Source organism: Malaclemys terrapin, chromosome 16, assembly GCF_027887155.1.
Source record: "Malaclemys terrapin pileata isolate rMalTer1 chromosome 16, rMalTer1.hap1, whole genome shotgun sequence".
NCBI lineage: Eukaryota > Metazoa > Chordata > Testudines > Emydidae > Malaclemys > Malaclemys terrapin.
Window position 1 is genome coordinate 8,404,522 of NC_071520.1, and position 24,252 is coordinate 8,428,773.

General features: G+C 40.3%; 1 protein-coding gene across 2 annotated transcripts in view; it reads right to left on the minus strand.

Moving 5' to 3' along the window:
• MED13L (mediator complex subunit 13L) overlaps nucleotides 1–24,252 on the minus strand; it is a 396,063-nt gene that overhangs the window by 347,926 nt on the left and 23,885 nt on the right. For both annotated transcript variants that reach the window (XM_054006362.1, XM_054006361.1), the window contains exon 2: nucleotides 9,388–9,625. In XM_054006362.1, the coding sequence (XP_053862337.1) occupies nucleotides 9,388–9,625 (238 nt within the window). The remainder of the gene's footprint in view (nucleotides 1–9,387; nucleotides 9,626–24,252) is intronic.

The following is a 24,252-nucleotide window of genomic DNA, read 5'->3' on the forward strand; positions in this document are numbered from 1 at the left end:
CTTGGTTCAGTGAGTTGCCTGTGGTAAAACATAGATTTTTATTTACATTCAAAAGTTGGACTTCAACTTGGTCTCAACACTCTGGTTAATTCCAAGCACTTTTTGTTTAATAGTTCTTCTTAATTTGTTAGTAGTACTTCTTCCTAGCTTTTATCTTAAAAAATTTCCAAGTTATGATGATCTTGCCATATTTTTACAAAAGTTCACATCTATTGCTTATCAAATTCAGAAGCCTGTATTTTCTTTTCCTTTCTAGATATAGATAGATAGATAGATAGATAGATAGATAGATAGATAGATAGATAGATATAAAACCACCTATTAAATCTAATCTTATTGAAATAGCTATGCAAAATAATCTTTTAGATAACCAGTGCACAATGGAAGTTACTATTCTACAACATATACAATCTCACTTTTTCCCGAAAAAACAAAAAGTAGCAGAAAAACGGTAGTTAATGTAGTTCTTGTGAGATTAATAAAAATTCTGAAATAGTTAAGAATCTTGAATAACTCTCACTCTCTGCTTGAAACTTAGCCTCTTCTTTGGAGGAGGAGGAATGGAGAGGGAAGAGTTTATTTTTGTAGCCTCTAAAGGTACTTTTTATTACTAATAGTTTTTCTTCTGAAATTTCCCTGATAGTTGTACCACACTTTGTAGCAGTTTCAAAAGAAAACTTCAAATATGAAAAGATTACAAGTGCAATACTAAAATATCTGACACATGGGCCTTGACTAATAACAGAAATTAAAACAATCTTGAAGTATCACATACTACAAATGATATGGGGAAAAACATCAATGTATTCAGTAGTTTCTTCAATCAGTTCAGAATGATGCATCATTAACTACAAGCTGTTGATGTGGGAGTATATATATTCCCTTAGATGACAACTATAAACCTCCAATATTTTTGTTAATATGAAAAAAGAATATCCAAGTGCCTATGTGAAAACCAGAAACAAAATTCTCATGGATTCTCCCATTTAGAAATGAGATGGAGTCATTAAAATGAATTATACACTGGCTGCATGTAACATAAAACCAGTTCTAAAGAGTGGGGGGAGAGACTTGTTTAAAAGGGGAAACAAAACAAAATGAAGACATCTTGCACAGACATAGTAAAGCTCTTGTCAATCTCATGTGTGTAAGAGGAGTTGGCACTTTCCCATGAAGCAATTTCTTAATCCCAAATGAGGACACAATAGCCTCATTTAATATGCCTTCTTACAAAAAAGTTTATTTTGTCTAATCCAAACCTTAACTAGCAATCATTACACTCCAATTAATGGACTATAGAATCCAAGGGTGACAGCACAATTTTGCAAGTTAAAAAAAATTTGAATTCTCATTTAGTTAACTGAAAGAAGTAAAAATTTAATGATCTCAAAGCTATTAAAACAATGTGTGTTCTGGAGAATTAAGAAAACAAATCTCTTAAATGTTCTTATTATCAGTAATCAGCAAGGAGACAGATTTTTCAATAGCTAATGGCTTTCCAGTAGTGAGATTTGTTTAATTTTGTTCTACAAAGATCCTTGTAACTTCTATCCTCACAATTCAAACCCTCTAAATTACCACTATTATTTTCAGCTATACCTTAGTATTTTTTCCCTTAAATAGAATCATTATTTAGTTGATACTGACATCTGCTTTTTAAACTGAAAAGCTTCCAAAACATATACAAAATTCTATTTTTAGCTAGATTTTATTCGTTCTTGTGTAAGCACACTCCATTACAATACAATTGCCTGAGGGCAGGATTAAACCACAGTTCCATCTTTCAACATAGGCAGGATTTTAACTGTATTGCCAAACCACGCAAAAGTATTGAATAACCACAGATAAGCTCTCTATCCCTAATGATTTACCTGCACGGAATAAGCCATTTTGGTTCACAGAATTTCCTTCAAAACACTAACATCCTACAACCAATATTGTACAGTTACCAGTATCCTCGGTTTGAGAGAATATCTTCAAAGGACTCATGGAAGTGCAACACTACTGGATTGGATGTAAAAGCAAGGGTTTGGCTCAAGAATCAGACACTGAGAACAATAGCAAAAGAAAAGACTAAAACCACAGGAAACAAAGGGTTTGACACACAAGATTATAGTGCCAACTTGATCAATTATGTTTAGGAAAGGATGAATCTGACAATGGATTCTTAGATAAACCAGATCTTGCGCTACAGATAAACTTTTCATTATAGTTTACTATAAACTTTAATTCCTGGAACATATGAATAAATATGACCACATCATTTGTGGAATCAGAAGTAGAATTCTTGATGAATCAGTACAGAGATACAGAATCACACCTCAGCCTTTTCCTTTCTCAACACAGTTGTGATGATTGCCATCATTTTCCATGAACACTTGCAATGCTGATTCAAAGTCAAAGTGGACAATGTAAATCAGAGAGGAAGCCCCCTATTAACTAATGGGGACTAGGATCAACAGGAATATAATACAAAGAGTTTGAACATTTAATGAGTGCAAGGAAATCTCCCAGATCCAATGGTAAAATTAGTGATTTGGCAGATTTCATGCATACGTTTCTATCGCCAATGGAAGGACCATTTTATTAATAACACATTAGGTAGTGTTTCTGGGAGGTATCTGTGGTATTTAAGGGGGCAATCTGATATGAAAAGGAAGCAATGAATTAGATTTCACACCCTCAGTAAGCTAATGGGAATAAGAAATTCTATTGTTATTGAAGCACCCAAGAAAGCCAACTACAATTTCAAGAAGCAGAACTGGAAATTAGTAGCAAGTATAAGACTCTTCTTGAACATTTATACCTTTTGTCTGCAAGCCTCGAGCTCAGACATCAGTGGACCAAAAGGACTTGGCACATGTCCTCCTCAATGAACACTCCAATCTTCTTTTGGATCTTATTAGGACTGTCTACTCTTAACAGGAGGGAGGATTTTCCACAGAGGAACCAGATGGGATTTTTAAGTTAAAGAAACAAACCCACCATTGTGTTGGGTGATTGTTTTAAGTTCACTTTCAGAACTCCCATAAATCAGATCTCAAGAAATAAGAGCAGCCAGCCTAAATTTAACAGTAAGGTCCCTTGACTATGAATCTAGCCGTACAGCTTTTTTGGTAATGGTATGGAAGCCCATGCTGCATATAGGTAATTAACAGTTTTACACAGCTTTGTATAAAAGGTATAGTAATATAAATTAAACCACCAAATTAGAAGCTAAGTGCACTTATGATCAATCATCACTGAAGTATTAAACCCAAACTTAACTCTGACCCCCTTTCCCTTCACACACTTTACACCACACAGCTTCGACCATGACAGAACAAGGAGTAATGGTCTCAAGTTGCAATGGGGGAGGTTTAGGTTGGATATTAGGAAAATCTTTTTCACTAGGAGGGTGGTGAAGCACTGGAATGGGTTACCTAGGGAGGTGATGGAATCTCCTTCCTTAGAGATTTTTAAGGTCAGGCTTGATGAAGCCCTGGCTGGGATGATTTAGTTGGGGATTGGTCCTGCTTTGAGCAGGGGGTTGGACTAGATGACCTCCTGAGGTCCCTTCCAACCCTGATATTCTATGCACCATCTACTCAAAATAAAATGTACAAAAACAGAAGTGTACCCTGCAACTCATCTTTGAATGGCAATACAAAATACCTACTCTTAAACTTAATATAGATATCAAGGACCTATCCAGCAGCATTGTTTCTAATCTATGTGACTATGCACACCACAAACTCTTTATACTCTCATGGTTCAGATAAGTGCTGTACCACATAAACAGTGGGGGACAAGGTTTAAGATGCCCACATCAGTAGGCTGCACACTTAAAAGTACAGAGACAAAGCCACAAGACATTCCGGGGGGGTTAACCCTTTCACAAATCATTAAATCTTAAAGTTTTGCTTTACTACAGACTATTAACATGCTCATTTGTGAACTCTATACCTATTTCTTAAGGTGAGGAGGAATTAACGTGGGGTTATGAACTGCACAGGACCCATGCAACAGATAGCAAATAAGTTGTTTATGGACTTCTACATGCTTTTTGAGATACACAGAGGCTGACACACACTATGCTCCTGAGATATCTGCCAGATGCTGAAGGACCATTAAGATGTTATTTCAGAACTTTTTTTAAAAAATTAACATTGGATTTAGAGTGTCAAAAGACACAAACATATAAAATGGAATCCATAAAGTAAACAGGAACTTTCAGACCCTCCTTCTTTCTGAAGATATGCAATGACAAAAAAGAATTTGAAAGTTTTCAAACTTGCGAAGACACCTAATTTCCTCCCGCCCACCCAAAATGTCTGTTAATTTGTTTTGTTTTAAAGACAGGGATAGAAAAAAGTTAACTTCCTTCCCTCACCACAAATACGTATCTGTAGTTCGATTGCAATATTTAAAAAACAGTTTGGTATAGAGGAGGGTGGGGAGTGTGCAAAAAAACCCCAAACAAACTTATAGGGAAAAAAGTCACTACTGCTACTCCATAAAAACATTGCATAAAGTTTAAAAGCAACTACTTTACTATTTATTTGATGGCAGCATTTAACTACCTACATGTTCATCCATCAGTTTTCCAAAAGTAAGTGCTCTTTTTTGCTTTCCCTTATATTACAAAAACAAACTCATAAATCAAGAGAATTTTCAACAAAACCTGATTCCCTCCTGCAAGAATATATTAAGCATGTCTTCACTATTTTAAAAGCTTTTTTAAAAAAATAGTTCCTCGTGTAAACTTTCTACTATTATAATTAGAAGCAAAACTGTGGCATCAATTATACAATGTTCTATAAAATTAACTCCTCTATTTCAAACCAGGATGGATAAAAACCATGATTGGGAGGGGGAGGGGAAGTTCTGTTTTATTTAAATCACAAATTTATTTACATCAATTTTATTTAGATGTTGCTAGTTCTTTATTTTTCATTTTATAGCCCTAAATTGATAGAGTAGATATTTTGTTCTTGACTCCAACGAGAACCTGCAGAACTGGAATTAATTTGCAAACTGGACACGATCAAATTAGGCCTGAATAAAGACTGGGAGTGGATGGGTCACTACAAAAACTAATTTCCCCATGCTAATTTCCCCCTATTGTTACTCACACCTTCTTGTCAACTGTTTGAAATGGGCCACCCTGATTACCACTACAAAAGTCATTTTTCCTCCTTTTGATAATAGCCCACTTTAATTGAATTGTCTCATTAGAGCCGATCCTCCACTTGGTAAGGCAACTCCCATCTTTTCATGTACTATATAGTATCTTCCTACTATATTTTCCACTCCATGCATCTGATGAAGTGGGTTTTAGCCCATGAAAGCTTATGCCCAAATAAATTTGTTAGTCTCTAAGGTGCCACAAGTACTCCTCGTTGGTTTTGCTGATACAGACTAACACGGCTACCACTCTGAAACCTTTCTTTAATTAGTTTCCTATTATTAGAATTTCAGACTTTACACAAAGATTTTCTACTAAGAAATTTCATACTGAAAATGTTAATTCTAATCTGAAAAAGAAAAATCCCCAGGACCTCATGAACACCCTTATTATGGGGAGAAAAACTCAAAACTGATAAATGGCATGCACATATTTGCAACCAATACCAGTTTCTGATATACTGAACTTCCACAAGTCAAAGAAACTAAAATACTTCAACTAGGTTATATTCTTCCATATAGGGCCTGCAGTTAGAAGTTGATGGGAACTGTGCTCCCAAGTCACTTAAGTGCTTTTGAAAATTCCACCCTTAGTTGCCTAAATAGAGTTTAGAAACTTAACTTTAGCTTTCAGTTGACATTTCGGGCAGTGTGTACTAAACATTCACAACTAACTAACATATTGAAAGTCTACATAACTTTTCACTGTTATTACTTAAATGATTTTGTTATAAAATGACAAAGATATTAGTCCACTAAGAGAGGAATATTTAATAAAAATACAATTTTAAACCCCAATGATGCAAGAGCAATTTAAGCATATGCATAGTCCACTGAAGTGGACTATGCATGAAACTATTAATGTGAGTAAAGTTACATACCTGTGTAATGGTTTGCAGGATCAGGGTTCTAATACTAAAAAAAAAATGGTTTTGAACAAAAATGTGTTCATACAGCAGTTTTGTAAAATTCAAATAAGATCTAACTGATGTGGGTTTAAAAAAAAGTATAATTTGGTTAATCATAAATTTTTATCTAAAGTTGCAAAAGCACAAATTCTCAAATTCATTTTTACAAAACCTCCACCTGATTATTTTTAATATGCAATTTTTAGATCATGATTTAAAATCACTCCACTCTCTTTAAAACAATATGCAATGTCTAATTAAAAAACGAAATGATTACAATCAATGGTCTTATATTAAAATCTGTATGATTCTATCAGAGTCGATAATGAACCAGTGGCCTACCTTGGTGTTAAGGGTCTATATGCTTCCATAGTTGCTATCTTTTAGGTGATATGTACAAAGCTGACCACTTAGTAATAAAAGATCCAGTGGAACTTTTCGCAGTAGTATGATATGCTAATCTCAGTGTTTTGTCTCAATTTTAATTTGGGAAATTGCATTCTATCTAAATTCTCCTGCAGTGTTGATTAGATTCTTTACTTTTGTCTTAAATTATTTTGTAGCTCTATTGTGTGTTCTTAAACAATTGCAGGTATTCCACCCCAGAAATGACTGCTTTTCTGTAATGGATGTTGCAATTCCAGTCACCGTGGAATCACTGTGTTTAAATGGCACACTACAATACCAATATATTGTATTTTTTTGAATAATTAAAGCAGCATAAGTATAATTAAGGACAATTAGTAGCAGAATGTGATAAACTTGCTTGTGATTTATGAAAAGCACATTAAAGCAGTGATTTCATACTCCTACAAATGGAGATGAAGATTCTAAATAAATACATTAAAAAAAGAAAAATGTGGCAGGAGGTGTTACTTCTCAGTTTCTTGCAACTACCCATCCAATCAGTGGCAGTACTTCTGTCCCCTCTTCTCAGGGTCTTTCTTCTCTTCCATATTCAGTCTCCATGTATTTCCTCCACAGAATATGCATGAATTGCTCCTACTTTCCCCTTCACTAACCTCAACATCTTTCTCTTACCTCACATCTCTCCCTACAATCATTTTGTTTCAGAGGCTTCCTTTCTTTCCCTTTTGTTTGAGGCATCATTAGCAGTAAAGAAGAACGATCACCCAAAGTGATAGTGGCTGTACTCCAGTACAACTGCACTTTCCTAGTAATGCTGGCAATGTGAAATTGACTACACGCATACAATTTTAGTCAGTATGACACTGCTGCTGGAAAGGTGCCACTGTACAGAATTCACAGTCTAGATCATGCTTAAAAATTTTATTCTGGTTGCTTCATAAAATACTGGACAACACAGTTCCCTTGATCCTGTGCCAAATTTAAATCACAACGAAGTGATAATATTTTTTATTTGCTATATGCTATTCCAAACCATATCAAACAATCTCATCAGAAATTACTTGTCTCAAGGTACTGTTATCTCTGGAAGCAATAACTACTATAATGTTATTACCTATAACATGAGGTGTAAACCAACTATACCATTTTACAATAAAAATGGAAAATGCAAGCTGCAATTTCCTTCTAATAAAAAGATCACTTAACTCACTTATGTCCCACACTGCATTTGAAATATTAAATAAATGACATTTCATAAAGGGAATAAGTATATATTATTAAAGCTTAGCTGTGTAAGTAGGAATGTCACCCGCGCCTTCACTCAGAACAGGTGCCTCATAAAAAATTAACATTAGTGGAATAGCTTGATGCAGCACTTCTGAGCCATCTCTTTAATTATACATAACTGCATTGCTACCTGCATAAAATAGGCCTAGAGACACACAGAAGGCCCCTCAGTTCTGAGATTTCACAGGTTACATTGCCAAAAAAACAATCTGGTATTCATGAAAACATGAATTCTGTAAGGACGTGAGTATGACAATGTTAGTATGTTACAAAACAGGATAAAAGAAGTACAGCAATACAACAGGCCGCGCCCCAAAAATTATATGGGAGTGGGGACAACTATGCACAGTGGACAAACACAGCAAAGTGTACATTTAGACTAGTCTGCAAGATTTACTGCTTTATAGTTGTTTTGGTGGCAAAGACTACAGACAGAGAAACTTATTGCAAGAGCCAAGTTGCTCCTTGGTTCTTACTGTACGTTTTTGATTCCAAAATGGTCTAAAAATCCTTCAAACACTGTTTACAGAATTAGGCAACTGAGCACCCTGAAAATGTGAACATTTTTTTTTTTAAACCGTTGATGGAACTAGGGAAATTAGGTATATAAAGAGTAAAAGTCCATCTCTGAAAGGAAACGTGGATAAGAGTTAACTAGGAGAAAAACACAATGTGGAAAAAATGAAGGAGAAAATTAAGGAACAGCTAAAAAGATCTCCTAATAGTAAAGGAATGCAAAAACCTTAGACTGAGATTTTCAAAGCTGACTAGAGATTTAACCATATAAATTCCATTGAAATTAATGGGAGTAGTCAACTATAAAAATCTCAACTATATTTCTTAAGAAACCAGGTTTGCATTCTTTGAGGACAGGGAGCTGGGAAAGCATATTTGGTTGTGACGTATAAATATAAATAGTATATTAAAAGGATATAAGTTAAAGCTTCAACATAAACTATAAAGAATACATAATATTTTTTCTACTTGATAGCCCTGTAATTTAGACTTGGGATTTAAACATCTTGATGGGTTTTTCTGATTCATGTATGTGCATCAGGCAGGAATAGCTGATTTTATTCTTATTAAAAACAAAACAAAACACTGGGAACCACCAAAAATCATCAAGGTGTCCAATTCCTAAATAATAACTGTGGGATCTTTGTTACCCTTCTACTCCCTATCTCTTTCCTTCCTTTTGTCTGTTATACTCACCTGTTGCATCTTTTCTCCATTTAGGCTCTAAATGTGTAATGATATCAACATGGCAGACTAGGCAACCATGAAGAACCCCACTGATTTAAATGAGATACCATGGACTTGAGTTGACTCTACAGGGCAGGTGCCTTTGCTCTATCAGCTAATTTCTAATTACCTTAGACTATATTTTAAATTATGTAAACTTGTACTTACACTAACTTTACAAGCACATTTGAGTTTGCACTAAAACATAACCATTAACAAGCCAAACCCCAAGTATCCCAAGTCCATTTCAATTCTTGTCTTGTGGTTCATCTGCAAATGAGTACCACCTGCAATGTTGAATTTACATGCCTTTTCAAAACTCAGTATACATAAACTGTAACTAAGTCAAATGCAGAAGTTACTTTAAAACCTTCCACTGTAGAGTCAGAGATTTACAAGGAATAAAACAACTTACTATGCAGTTCACGATGTATCACATCTACTAGGTTTGGTTCATCTCCCCACCAGAATATCCATAACTCTTTACAATCCGGTTTGACATCACGACGCCATACACACAGCAAATTGGCCTGCAGGCAGCGGATGAAGCTGAGCAGAATTGGATCATCCTGGGCTGGGGCTGAAATGATGGGGCCACAATCCCCATGACCTTCAAAATTGTACCTACGCCATTTGATGCCCGTGAGTTCAGCCTGAAGAAGGAAAAAAAAATCATTACGTTATTTTGCTTTAAAAGTAGTTTATACTTTGGTTTTATATTATTTTTCTGATTTTGTACTTTAATTCCTGCGTTTCATTTTTCAATTTACAATGGTAAAATTATTGCTGCTGTGGCTAAACACTTCAATGGGCATCCCCACTTACCCCTTGTTCTAACAAAACAAGAAACAAACAAGATTTTAGGGCAAATAAAAACATTTTTAGGAGCAAAACATAGTAAAAATCTAGTTGAACTGTAGGTGTCATTGTTTCACAACAACCAGATTGTCATCATGTCGAGCTGCTTCACGGCATTTCCCAAAACATTTATTAAAGTCTCTATTATGGTTCCCCACTGTGCTAGGTACTGTACAACTGGTCACGATCCCGGTCCTGAAGAGTTTACAATCCAAGGCCTTGTCTACACTACAGGGTAAGTCGATGTAAGTTACATAACTTAACTCGACGTAGTCTACATCAATTTACCACATGTCTACATCGCGCTATGTTGGCGGGAGATGCTCTCACGTTGACATAGTTTCCACCTCTTGTTGAGGTGAAATACTGAGGTCGATGGGAGAGTACTCTCCCATTGACTTATTGCATCTTCACCAGACTGGCTAAGTCAGGGATTCTCAAACTGGGGGTTGGGACCCCTGAGGGGGTCACAAAGGTATTACATGGGGGGTTGCGAGCTGTCAGCCTCCACCCTAAACCCTGCTTTGCAGCCAGCATTTATAAGGATATTAAATATATAAAAAACTGTTTTTAATTTATAAGGGGGCTCATAGAATCTCAGGGTTGGAAGGGACCTCTCAGGAGGTCATCTAGTCGAACCCCCTGCTCAAAGCAGAACCTAATCCCCAGACAGATTTTTACCCCAGTTCCCTAAATGGCCCCCCTCAAGGATTGAACTCACAAACCTGGGTTTAGCAGGCCAATGCTCAAACCACTGAGCTATCCCCCCCCAGGTCACACTCAGAGGCTTGCTATGTGAAAGGGGTCAGCAGTACAAAAGTTTGAGAATCACTGCACTAAATCAATGCTGCTGCATCAATTGCGGCAGCGCCAATCTAGCCTGCAGTGAAGACAAGCACTAAAAGTCACAAACAGAGGAAAGGTATGGAATAGGGATGAACCCTGCAGTGAAAATGAATACTGTGAAGAATTGGTACAGCTTTGTTAGGAGTATCTGTAACTGCCGTTCCTTGCTTTACAAAGGAATTAGGAAGGGCCAGTGAGTAAGAAATGGAAAAAGCAGAGTCACGGCTTCATCACCTGCCTAACCGGGCAGAATTTGGGAAGCCTCCTGGCAAAGATGAGTCTTAAGAATCGGGTTACCAACTTTCTAATAGCACAAAAATGAACATCCTTACCCCGCCCTGAGGCCCCACCCCTGCCACCTCCCTTCTCTGAGGCCCCGCCCCCCCGCTCTCTCCATCCCCCCCACCCTCACCCACTTTCACCAGGCTGGGGCAGGGGATTGGGGTGCGGAAGGAGGTGAGGGCCAGAAATGAGGGGTTCAGGGTGTGGGAGCAGGCTCTTGTCTGGAACAGGGGTGGGATGTGGGAGAGGGTGAGGGCTCCAGCTGGGGGTGAGGGCTCCGGGGTGGGGCCAGAAATGAGGGGTTCCCGGTGTAGGAGGAAGCTCCGGGTTGGGGATTGGGATGCGGGAAGGGGTGAGGGCTCTGGCTGGGGGTGCAGGCTCTGGGATGGGGCCAGGGATGAGGGTTCTGGGGTGCAGGAAGGGGTTCTGGGTTGGGGCCAAGGGATTCAGAATGCAGGAGGGGGCTCTGTGCAGGGGACTGTGGTGCAGGCTCTGGGGTGGAACCAGAAATGAGAGGTTCACAGTGTGAGAAGTAGCTCGGGCCTGGGGGTTGGGATACGGGCTCCAGCTGGGCGTGAAGGCTCTGGGGTGGGACCGGATATGAGGGACCTGGGGTGCAGGAGGAGGCTCCGGGTTGGGGCCAAGGGGTTCAGAGTGTGGCCGGAGATGAAGGGTTTGGGGTGCAGGAGGGAGCTCAGGGCTGGGGTGCAGGTTCCAGGAGGGAGTTTGGGTTCAGGAGGGGGTTCCGACCTTGGGTTAGGGGTTGGGGTACAGGAGGAGGTTCAGGGTCCGGGTTCCGGCCAGCCGGCCCTTACCTCAGGCGGCTCCTGGTCCGCAGCATAGCGGGGCTAAGGCAGGCTCCCTGCCTTCTATGACTTCAGGAAGAGGCCAGCATGTCTGGCTCCTAGGCGGAGGGGCCAGGGGGCTCTGCATGTTGCCCCCGCCCGGAGCATCAGCTCTGCAGCCAGCCAATGGGAGCTGCAGGGGCCACACCTCCGGGCACGGGCAGCGCACAGAGCCCACTGGCCTCTGTGCCGGCTGCTTCCGGGAGCCACACTCAGCCAGGGCAGGCAGGGAGCTTGCCTTAGCCCCACTTCGCCACCGACCGGACTTTTAGCGGCCTGGTCGGCAGTGCTATCGGAGCTGCCAGAGTCCCTTTTCGACCTGGCATCCCCTACTTAAGAAGGGATGTGAAGGAGAATAAAGTAGTAACTGAAAATGTGTTTGGAACGGCCTTTTCCTATGCAGAAGGGGTGGTCTAGAAGAAAGTGTAAAAGTGATTAAGGGGGAAATAATGGATTAGGGACCATACATTCCCTTTCCCCTGTACATCAAGGTTAACACAGAAACTAAATAAGATGCTGATGTGGTAAGAGTGATGATTGCAACAACAGTATTTTTAATCAAATTGAGAAGAGTAAGGTTGCAGTAGTCCAGCTCAGAAAGGAGGAGGAGATGGCAGTAGTCAGTACATGAAACAATGAGAGCATGAACAAGAGCTTGTTCATGCTGTGCTGACAAAGAAAGGACAGGTTTTAGAAATATTGTATAGGAAGAAGAGGCAATATGCATGTACTGCCTAAAATATGTGGTTTTCAGAGAAAGGGCTGAATTAAGGACAATGGTGCTGCTCACAATGACAGAGAAAGCAGGGGAAGAAGAAAACAAAAGACTGTTTTGGCCATGTTGCATTTAAGATGACAACTCCATATCCACAAACTGATGTAAGACAGTCAGTCTGTGATGCTGGATTGGAAGGAGGAAGATATAGTATGACAGCAGAGAGCCAGAATTATGAGTCATTGTTGTAAGATGGAAGTCAAAGTCAGGTCCAAATTAAAAAAAAAAAAAAAAAAAAAAAAATTACCTAGATATAGGACTTAAAGATAAACAAGATGAGGGAGACCAAGGATAGGACCTTGGGAGATGCCTAAAGAAAGAGAGGAGAGAAGAGAATGACAACCCACTAAAGACAATAAAAGAGCAATCAAGGAGACAAGATGAAGCCACAAAACCAGTGGAGGAAATGATTTTAAGACGTAGGGATTGGCTGACTATCAAAAACCATAGAGAGGTTGTGGAAAATAAGGATACTGTCCAGCATGGAGATTTGGCCAAAAGAGTCTTTAGACTTTGGTGAGAGACGTTTCAGTGGGAAGCCAAGAGTGAAAGCTGGGAGAGGGGTGGGTCAAAGATGGAAGTGAAGGAAAGCAGTTGCAGACAGCACATTCAAAGCATCTGAAGATGAAGAGAAAAGGATTTGGACAACAGCTTGAGGATGAGGTGAGGTGAATGATTTTTTTTTTTTTTAAAGACAGGGAAGGCAAAGCATACTTGTACTGAGAGGGGAAGGAACCTGATGAGAGTGAAAGGGCAAGGAGAAAAGTGAGAGAGGACCTAAGAGACATTAAGAAACTGAGGGAAGGATGTCACTGGCACAAGAAAAGGAGACCAGGTAGAAAGTCTCAGTGTTGACTACAGGTGTGGAAGAGAATGGAAAAAGTGTGGAACAAGGAATAGGGAGGCCATGCCAAATATTACATTTTTTTCTATGAAGTAATCTGCAAAATCCTGCAAAGACAAAAGAGAGCAGGAAGGAGGGTTGTGTCTGAAAAGAATCAAAGGTGATGGGGAAAGATGGCGTGGGTTGACAGTGAAGGATTTAATGAGGGCAGAGAAGTAGAGCTATTTAGCTAAGCAGGTAACAGAAAACAACAAAACCAGTGAATTTGTAGGGGAGGAAGTGAGCATGGCTTCAGAACTTTTGCCAGAGATGGTTCAGCAACACGGGTACAAGAACAGAAAAAAGTAGATGTTGGGAGTAAGCTGGCTGCCGACAGGGTTGACCTTGTAACACAAGAAAGCAGCAAAGAAGTTAAGGGTGGTAGGGATATGGGAGTGGAGGGAAGCAACAACTAAGGTCTTGGCTATACTAAAAGGTTTGCCAGCATAGTTATGTTACATGGGGTATGATTTTTTGCCAACATAGATATGCTGTCAAAACCTCTTAGTGTAAAAGCAGTTATAACTGCATCTACACCAGGAGGATTTCCCAGTATAACTATACTGGCAAATCTTTTGAGCACAGACAAGGCCTGAGACAATGATAGAAAAGAAACAGAGGACAGAGAGGAGGAGACCAAGAACAAAAGAGATCTCACTGATACTGATGGTCTGAAGTCACAGAAGAATTGAGTGGCAACGCAAGGTGATGGGGGCAGGTGGGCATTGTTGAAGATGGACATCTGAGATCGAAAACTCAGCAATGGAGAATTCAGAGAAGTAGTAGTGCTTGGTGAAGACCAGGTCAAGTTAGTAATTACTGTAATTTTAATTATATATATAGTAATATAAAAGTACATTATTCTCAAACATTTCTGTATTATGGAAGTTTCCACAATGACAAATTATAGTATAGTATTAATGACACTAGAGATGAAAAACTAACATTCTGAGTTTTAAAAAGTTCTTCGTTTTCAGTTCATTTTGATACAATTCTTCCTATTCAGTAATTACTCTTTAAATCAGTAAAGCTGTTGATATGCAATATTTCCATTGCATCTCCATAAATCCCCAAAAATACCCTGTAGCTGTTGCCAAAATCAATCAAATTTTTGCAACATTACTGGACACGCTGTTCACATGATAAAAGTGTAAACATCACTTGATGATCACCTCACCTATTGTCAAATATAAAAAAAATAAATACATTCTACAAAAAGGAGAGGATTGATTGAAAATAGCAAAAATCAACACACTGGTTCCAGTGGTATCAAAAACAAATGTGCATGCTGGGACTAATGAATTTTGTAAGGTTTATTAAAAAATTAAGAGACTAGTGCAAAATTAAATTAAAGTTCCTTTTAAATACAAGTTTTATTTCACCTGTTGACAGAGGCATATTTAGGAAGGTTTAACTCAAACTCTAGTTAGACTTATTTGTTATTATCTGTACTACAGTAGTGGCAAGAGCCTTTGCCCTCATGATCCTAGGTATTAAGACAAGATGCAACAAGGGGGTATAAACAAATATTTATGTATATTTTTACATTCGCACTTGATATTTTAGATATACAATGGAAGCTGAGTTAAAGTTTCAATACGAATTTCTAAGGTCAACCTTCAGATGGAACATTGCTTATTCAAAATATTACATTATTAAGGTAAAGATATGACAATTCCAATTTTGGGGTATTCAATCGAACATGGAACAGCAGATTTTTATTAATCAAACTGGGTACAAAGAAAGACTCAAAACGTGTAAAATATAAACATTTTATTTTTTTAAGCAAAATACAAATTACAAATTCAGGTGTATATACAGTAATTATTAGGTAGTTATGGTTATTTTAGAGATATTTACTAAATTAAAATACAAATATTGCTTTAAGAATGCAACTTGTTTCAAAGTGATGTTTAAATTAAAAAACAATGTGTGCTGTGAATGTGATTATGTACACTAATGTTATTAAAATAGAAAAATAAATGAGACAATATTAACACTATCATGATCTCAATATAAATACAAGATTGTTTATTATTACAGAAAGCATACTGTTGGATAATAGTTGAAGTTTATTATGGGCAGGCTCCGAGATAAGCCTTTCAGTATTCTCAGGGACAAGTATGTAGTAGTGATCAGTGTACATGACGTAGCGATTAGTTTAGAGGTTTTCTGCTGCACTGAAGGAAAATGTGGGATTACCTGCTCATTCTTTTCTACAAGATATGTCTGACACTTCTTACTACCAGGCTACTCCTTATTCTGGCAGCAGATGAAGGCAGTGCAAAACTGTCCATTATGGATCGGCGCTAATCTTAACCCCTAGAATTATTCAGGAGCAATGGTTTACACAACAGGACTTCAGAATTTGCAATTCCTGTATAAAGCTCCTTTGATCATACCCATTTCATAATGTCCTTCGGGGTAATATGTGCTTTGATGAGGATCACTGAAGATTTAGTACAAAAGCCTCCCAAGAGAGAGGGGTCAACAACCTCCACCCTCCCACTGAGTCTCCCTAACCAAGTTTCAATGCCTATTTGTGCACTTGATGAGCAAGGCACCATATATTCAGCTATGGTGCAGCAATAGTCCACACCAATAATAGAAAGGCAGGGATTTTTTTCTTCTGGATCTTCCATTAAAAACAGAGGCACTAGTGATCTTAATTCACTCTATCATCTATTTTATTTTAAGGATATCAACCATCTGATTAATTACACTCCCATTCTTCTAGAGACAGCATCTTGGAAGCTAGGGACACTTCTGGTTCCGCAATCTCTACACATCCAGCACTCACTCTCTCACACATTTGGTCAGACAAATTGAGAGTATATCTACAATGGAGGTTTTTTTCTTCTTCTAAATCAAGTTAATCAATTGCCAATTAACTTAAATTAGCCAACACGTTTGAGGAGTGTCCAGATTAGGATGTACAAACAGGTTGGATAACTCAAGTTAACGGATAGCCAATTAACTTGATTTCAAAGCGTTTGCCTGCAGCAGTTGAAGGGATGTAGAAAAGAACTGCCAAAGGGTCTCAAATACAAGCAACGGAAAAGCAAGAAATTAGATATCTGGTAGTTCTTAAGCTTCTTATGACATGGGCTGAAGGCAGGCTCCTGGAAAAAAGTTACCCAATACACAACCAGGGCAGCCTTGTAGAGCCAGGTAATAACCCCAGGGACAGATATTCATACACTCAGTTGACCCCACTGGGAAAAGATCTTACTTTCTCCTCTTCAGAAATCCAGCCCTAATAGGTCCTCCTAAGTGTTTGCTGCCACAGCAAGAGAGGGGCTAGAAGAAAAGCCACCTTTCCTAAGCATCACTAGTAAGGCCTTTTCAAATCTTCTGGAAATCACTGCCTAAGTGTGCTGGTCTAAGGTCTTTGTATTGTATAGGCGCGGAAGACTGCAAAATCTTTGCAAACATAGTATGCAATTTTTTTTAGCTTCATCTTTTCAGAGTCAAGCGAGCTTGAGAAGCACTCTTAAAACAAACAAAAAACAAATAAAACCGAACAAAAAGAGGTAAAGAAGGAAGTAAACAGAAACTAGCAATAAAACTGGGTTTCCTGTTCATTTACACTGAAAAGACAGGAAGCAAAATGAAAAGAATGAGCCAAGAGAAGGTTAGGCTTTGGTCCTGAAAAGCTCAGAAATCATGTATTCCTTTTGATTGTCTCCAGTCTGACTTATCTGGACGAGGACGCACAACCCTCATTGGTCTGCACTGGCGTATCCAGGACCTGGAAGGAGCAATTTCTCCTGGGAAAGGATGAGTATTTCCTTCCATTGACTCTTTGGGCTGGAACATCATAATTCCTCTTTTCAACAAGTTCAGCAACTGCATTCTCTAAGGCATTTCCAAATACTTCATTCCCTGAAAAAATTGTTCCATTGCCAGTATCTATTTAGCATGGGAGTCTCCTCCTTACTCCCTCAAAACTTATTTTTGGACAATCAGCCTTCTGTGAATGCTGGAACAATTGAAATCTTATGTTTTCCTCCAACTCTCATACCGTAGCACTGCAGCCCATCTATAAAATCCATGCCAATCTAGTGAGTAGCTGGATTTATATAAGCCATTACTGGATTTAATAAGTTGTCTGTACACTATGGCAAGGAGGACTGCCAAGATACTGTTAAGGAACCAGGGGACAGGGAGTCGTACCTAGTGGTCAGAGCAGGAGCCGGCATTAGGAGTCAGAATTGGCACAGGAATCAGGAACAGGCCCAGAACAGAAGTGGAGCAGGAACTGGGGACAGGGATTGGAGATCGCAGGACACAGGCAAGGGCAGGGTTTGATGTGGCAGAACACAGTCTGCACAATTGCTTGGACAGTCCACCTCAATCACCTCCTGGCTTAAGTAGTAGGTGCTACCAATCAGACAACTGCACCTTAGGCTTTCCAATAGGATTTCCTGTGCGGCCTGACCATCCAGGATTTATGAAGTGCTGTTCCCTCTAACTTGCTCAGTAGCAACGAGGGATTGTCCAAGACCCAGAGTCCCCACAGCCCTGCATTCTAGACCCACTGAAACAGAGGACCCACAGCCTCAGATCATTACAGGTACTCTGGATCCACAGACGAGCAGTAAATATTATAAGTGATGTCTGCAGCCCATTAACACTTGTTGAATTACTGTTTGAGCTATATATTTGCAAGAGGGGACAGGATAATGCAGTTCTAACAATACAACCAATCCCAGCCCATGTACAAAAAAAAAATTGGCAACATGCCTAGTGCTACCATCTCATCAAGGCCATCAAGTGGTGTTTCATCTTTCAAAAGTCATTTCAAGGCAACACTCCTCCATAACAATCTGAAAACAGGGTTTGAGGATGGATAGATATCACATGTACTTGGGGTTATGTGTTAACACTTTCCATGACTTAATTGTAATCTGCAGCATCATTCCTTAAAGCAGTATTTGTTCCATTATGCCTCATTCCCACAAGAAGATACTGATTTGCAGATTTATGAAGGTGAATATGGCATTAGTCTCCCCATATGAAAAACTCCCAATGTTCTGCATATCAACAATACATTAACAATTAAGGCCCCCATACAAAACCATAATTGCCCTGTCATCACACTATGGAATATGATGTAGAAAATTGAATGTCTTCAAAGTAACATCATAATATTATTTTATATTAATTTTTAAACATTGTTCAAATTAGAAATATCTAAAATATGCTACATTAACATGAGTAAATAAAAGCACCGATTTTTGCAACTCTATGGGAAAGGCAGCATAGCGAGGGTGGAGGGTTGTGGGAAGAATGGGTACTTTTGTATTACTAGTTTTCTGATTAGTTAATTCTGTCAGTGTGGGTAAGGATGAGTTGCTGGATTTGGTGATGTTTATATGGCCTGCATTTGTGAAAAGCACTTATAGCATAGTATACATGCATTTCTTTTATGTGATGTGTAAACTGAAATAATTATTTTTCTGCTTGCCACTACAGCAAACAATGAACTTTGAGAACTGAATGTTTTTGTGCCAATTTTTAAATTAAAACTGGCTGAATACTACTAGAGGTTTGAAACAGAATAAACAAATAGCTAACTACAGACACACTACTGAGAACAACACTTATCCAGTATAACGTGCCTCCCTTGATATTTTGTATAAAATTACTAAGAACGCATTGTAAGGGGATTGACAGCAATCCCTGTATTCCCAGTATTTTTTGTTACAAAAAAGTTTGACTTTTTAAAAACCTTACACCTTCTTGATTTGCAGCAAGACTTTAATATTTGGCTGGGAGATGGTCTTGGGGTCACAAAGCATCCTTTTCACTGGTCTCATAAAAACCCATTCAGATTTGGCAGAGCTACTGGCTGTTGAAAATCACAATTACCCATTAAGGTTTCACATAGCACATCTTGGTTTTGGCTTATGACTAGAAACCCTGAAGATTCAATTAGCACTGTGCAGGCACTACCACAATACCTCACTTCTGCAATCCAGATAGATGTGACACATGCAAAATAGATCTTCAACCTCCTCTTCCGGCTACCCACCATCAAAATATTCTTTGGACTACATGATGTTGCACTGCACTGAGAAACCAGAGACCAGCAATTCTAAACTAACTTCTCCAACTTATTTAATAATTCTGTACTCTTCACAACCCAGGCTTCATGCCTCACTGGGACATCACACAAGATAGGAACAGAACCTGAATCCCTAATATAACAGACAAGTCACGGCCACTTATCTGTATTGTCTGTCAGAAAGGTAAAAACATTTGACACTCTGACTATGCTATCTGTAAAATGGAGCTAGTCCTGCAAAAGAATCACAAATGTAGAGCTGGCAGGGACCTTGAAAAGTCAAGTCCAGCCCCCTGAGCTGAAGCAGGATTAAGTAAACTAGACCATCCCTAGCAGGTGTTTGTCCAACCTGTTCTTAAAAACTTCCAATGATGGGGGTTCCACAGTCTCCCTTGGAAATCTATTCCAGAGCTTAACTACCCTTATAATTAGAAAGTTTTTCTTAACATCTAACCTAAATCTTCCTTGCTGCAGATTAAGCCCATTATTTCTTGTCCTATCTTCAGTGGACATGGAAAACAACTAATCACAGTACTCTGTACAACAAATTTGAGGACTGTTAAGAAAAAAGACTGAGCAGGGACCTAAGACTAAACATGCCCAGTTTCTTTAACCCTTCCTCACAGGTCAGTTTTTCTAAACTTATCATTTTTGTTACTCTACTGTGAACACTCTACAATTTGTCCACATCTTTCCTAAAATCTGGCACTTAAAACTGAACCCAGTACTCCAGCTGAGGCCTCCCCAGTGCCAAGTAGAGCAGGATAATTGCCTCCCATGTCTTACATACAACACCACTGTTAATACACCCATTAATATACCCCAGAATGATATTCGCCTTTTTTGCAACTGCATCATTGTTGACCCCCAAATCCTTTTCAGAAGTACTAACACCTAGCCAGTTATTCCTCATTTTGTTGCTGTGCATTTGTTTTTTCCATCCTAAGGGAAGTATTTTGCACTTGTCATTATTGAATTTCATCTTGCTGAATACAGACTAATTCATCAAGACTGTTTTGAATTCTAATCTTGTCCTCCAAAGTGCTTGCAACCTCTCCCAGCTTGGTGTCAGCTGCAAATTTTATAAATACACTCTCCACTCCATTATCCAAGTCATTAATGAAAACACTTAATAGTACCAGACCCAGGAATGACCCCAGTGGGACCCCACTAGATATGCCCTCTCAGTCTGACAGGAAACCATTGATAAATACTCATTGAGCACAGTCTTTAAACCAGTTGTGCACTCACTTCATAGTAATTTAATATAGGTCACATTTCCCTAGTCTGCTTATGAGAACGTCATGTGGGACTGTGTCAAAAACCTTACTAAAAATCAAGATATATCATGTCTATTGCTTTCCCCCATCTAACAGGCCAGTAACCCTGTCAAAGAAGGAAATTAAGAACAAATTATACCAGACCAACCTAACAACCTCACCCCAGGGGGCAGCTGGGAGCTGCAGGGTCCCCCTGCCACAGCTGGGCAGCTATTGGGAGCCCCTGCTGCCCGCCGTGGCTGAGCGACAGCAGTGTCCCCCAGGCCGCCCCCCATAGCGGCTAGGCAGCTGCAGGGTCTGCCCAGCCCCCCACCGCAGCTGGGCAGCTGCAGGTTTCCCCCAACCAGGGAGGGGGTTGGGAGCTGCAGGAGTGTTGTAGAAAATGTCACAGAATTGTGTTATGTGCACCGAGGTATGTGCAGATGTACGCCACCAGTAGAAACAAAAAACCTAGATAGAAATTTTTTTTTTTTAAGTTATCATAGAGAGAATTTCTCCAGCCAGGACAGGTTAGGCATTTTAGAACTCACTACTCAAAGAATTAAATTTAAGTGTAAGAAATAAAAATTATGAAATCCATAGACCAGTCAAAAGACTAAAATAACACATTTTGAAAGAATAAAATTAGAGCGAATATATGTGCATTGCAGGAAGTACCAACAAGTAACAACAACAATAATAATACAAGTATGTGTTGGGAAGTGAGCGTAAAAGAGACAGCGTGTGTGTGTGTGTGTGACCCAGAGACAGAGACAGCTGGCTGCTGGGGAAGTCTCAAAGACTGTACGCTGTCTCTTTAAGAAAGGCCCTCACTCTCTACCCAGAGGCTGGAGTCCTTCAGACCTCAGCAGCTCAGAGTCCTGAGCCAGGCTGTCCCCTCTCCTCTGCGGAGATGGGGTACAGGGGCAGGATAAGGGGGACATCCTGACATCAGCACCCCCCTCCACCACCCCGCTCTGCACAGGAGGGTCCTGGGAACAGCTGCAGGAGCAACATTGCTGCAAACAGCAGGGAGAGGGGCACCTGAACGCACACTGCCAAACGTGCCTGCTCTGCTAATCAACTGCGCGGCACTTGAATCTCTCCTGGGCAGACGCCTATTCGCACAGCTTAGAGGGAACACAGATGACAATGCCCATAGCCATCGATCGCCATGAGGTGTCTGCTGCATCTGCAGCGGACTGAAGTGCTGTCCTTGCCACCAGTTTCCCTTCCTCCAGGATAGACTGGAACCCAGCTCAATCTTGTTGCAGCAACTTTTCAGTAAAGTCCTCCAGTTTTCCATAGTTTAGCAAGTCATATTTGCCCAACAAGGCTTGGTAGTTCAAAATCCAGAACTGGAAGCTAGATGGAAAGAAGACCGTGTGTCCCAGAAGGTCCAATCTTTAGCCCTCCTCATCAGCCAGGGTGGAGCATAGGTGTTGCTGTCTGCACTGTTCAGTTGCTGCTTGTACCACAAGGGAACTAGATGCAAAGGATGAGAAAAGAAACTCAGATTCCTTGCCACGACATAGTATCTCTTTTCTGCCCCCTTGGGCATGTGGCTGGGGTATGCCAAACTGTTCAAGCTGAATGCAGAATGGCATCGTTGATCAATAGAGCAACCCTACTCAGTACCGAGGAAAGAAGGATGTCCAGAAACTGATGTTGCTTGTCTTGTACTTCCCCCAGGGGGATATGAAGTTTGCCCACTATCCTTCGCAGATCTTGGAAAAGATCTTGGAACTGCCAAAAGTCATCTGGAGGTGAGGGGAAAGCCGAACTCACTGAAGCATCTGGAAAGGACAATGGAAAAACACTCTTGCTCCAGTGGTACCATCAGAACCAGACTGAACAGTTCTCGCTCTATAACCAGTTCGGAGCGTCTGATCAAGGGTGCTCTAGACGGGGATAGAGGCAAAGCCTTTCTTGCAGACTTGGCAGGTTCCGAGAGTGAGTATTGGGGCAAGGATCCCCATTAGGGTCAGCAGGACAGATCCGGCAGGTGCTGCAGAAAGCCCCAGGATGTGGGAAACCAGTGGCTCCTCTGTGGCTGGAGAGAAGGGTACTGCCATGGACTTTTTGGTTATTGGTAGTGGCAGTAGGGGGTGGGTGGCCCCTGCACCCCATCCAAATCCTTCAAGGACAAGATCCCCGTTCCAATGGCAATACCGTCAGAGCCAGCGGAAGCGTGTAAACCACTGGTGAAGCATGTCTTGACTGCGGTATGTCCTGAGTGAGAGATCATGCTAGTGGAAGGCATGGAGATCTCAGTTCTCTCAGGACAAACAGTTCATGTGGCTCTGGTGGTTTTTTTCTATCTCCTCAGTGTTAATGGTACTCATTCCGTAGCCAGAACTTGTGCTAGAGCAGAGGATTTTCCCAGAACCAATGGATTCCTGGTCTTAAAGGAAACCAACATTGACAGTGTGTGCGACTCAGTATCCAGTACAAGCGGATCCGCTGGTTTGTGAGGGGGATTTTTTTGGTCACGCTTGTGCATCTTGGAGCGCACTGCCTCCCCGTGACTGGAACTCGTGGAAGGTGCAACACCCTTCTTCGGTTTGGAGGAAGACTTACTGCCATGCTTATGTATGCGTTTCCTAACCTCCCGACTAAGCAGCAGCATGGGGTCCGTGGCAGTGGTACTACCAGAGCCAGACTTGAGCTCCATAACTGGAGGTGCACTCCTGGCTAGCTCAGGCTCATGTACGGAGGTGCGGGGGTTCGTTTCCCTAGCCTGGGTCCTACTGAGGCCTCATGGCAACTTCCATGAGGTGCTTGTTAAGGCGGAGAGCCCAGTCTTCTCAGGTGCAGCTTTGGAAAGGCTTGCAGATACTGCCCCTGGACAAAACGTGGGCTTCTCCCAAGCAGTAGAGGCAGCACTGATGTTCATCACTGATCAAGAAGGAATGCAGGCAGGAGGTGCAGATTTTAAATCCTGGCATCTTCAGCATAGTCCAGCATTCATGCATGGTTATGGGGGCAGGATTAACCCATAAACAGTATCCCCAAAAATCTCAGTTCTACTCCAAATACTACTAAAAAACTAAACTATATACAACTCTACACTTTTTAAGGTAAGTCACACATGACAGGACACTAGTAGCTCCAAGTGAGACCATGTGATGGTGAGAAGAAACTAGAGATGTGGTCAGTCCATCCCATCCTTTATCATCTCGGACAAAACAATGAGGTGAAGACAGGGCACATGCGCAGACCAACTGATACTACTACATTCAAATTCTCTGGCACCGGATGCCTGGTGTACATGCATAAACCCTGAGGAACACAACAGGGGCTATCACTCAGAAAACTCCTTTATCCCTTAGATTTTCTTCCCATGGCATCTTACCTACCAGATCTCTAAGTTTGTTCAAGTCTGCTTTTTTGAAGTTCATTGTCCTTATTCTGCTGCTCTCACTCCTTCCTTTTCTTAGAATTTTACTCCTCCATTAAATT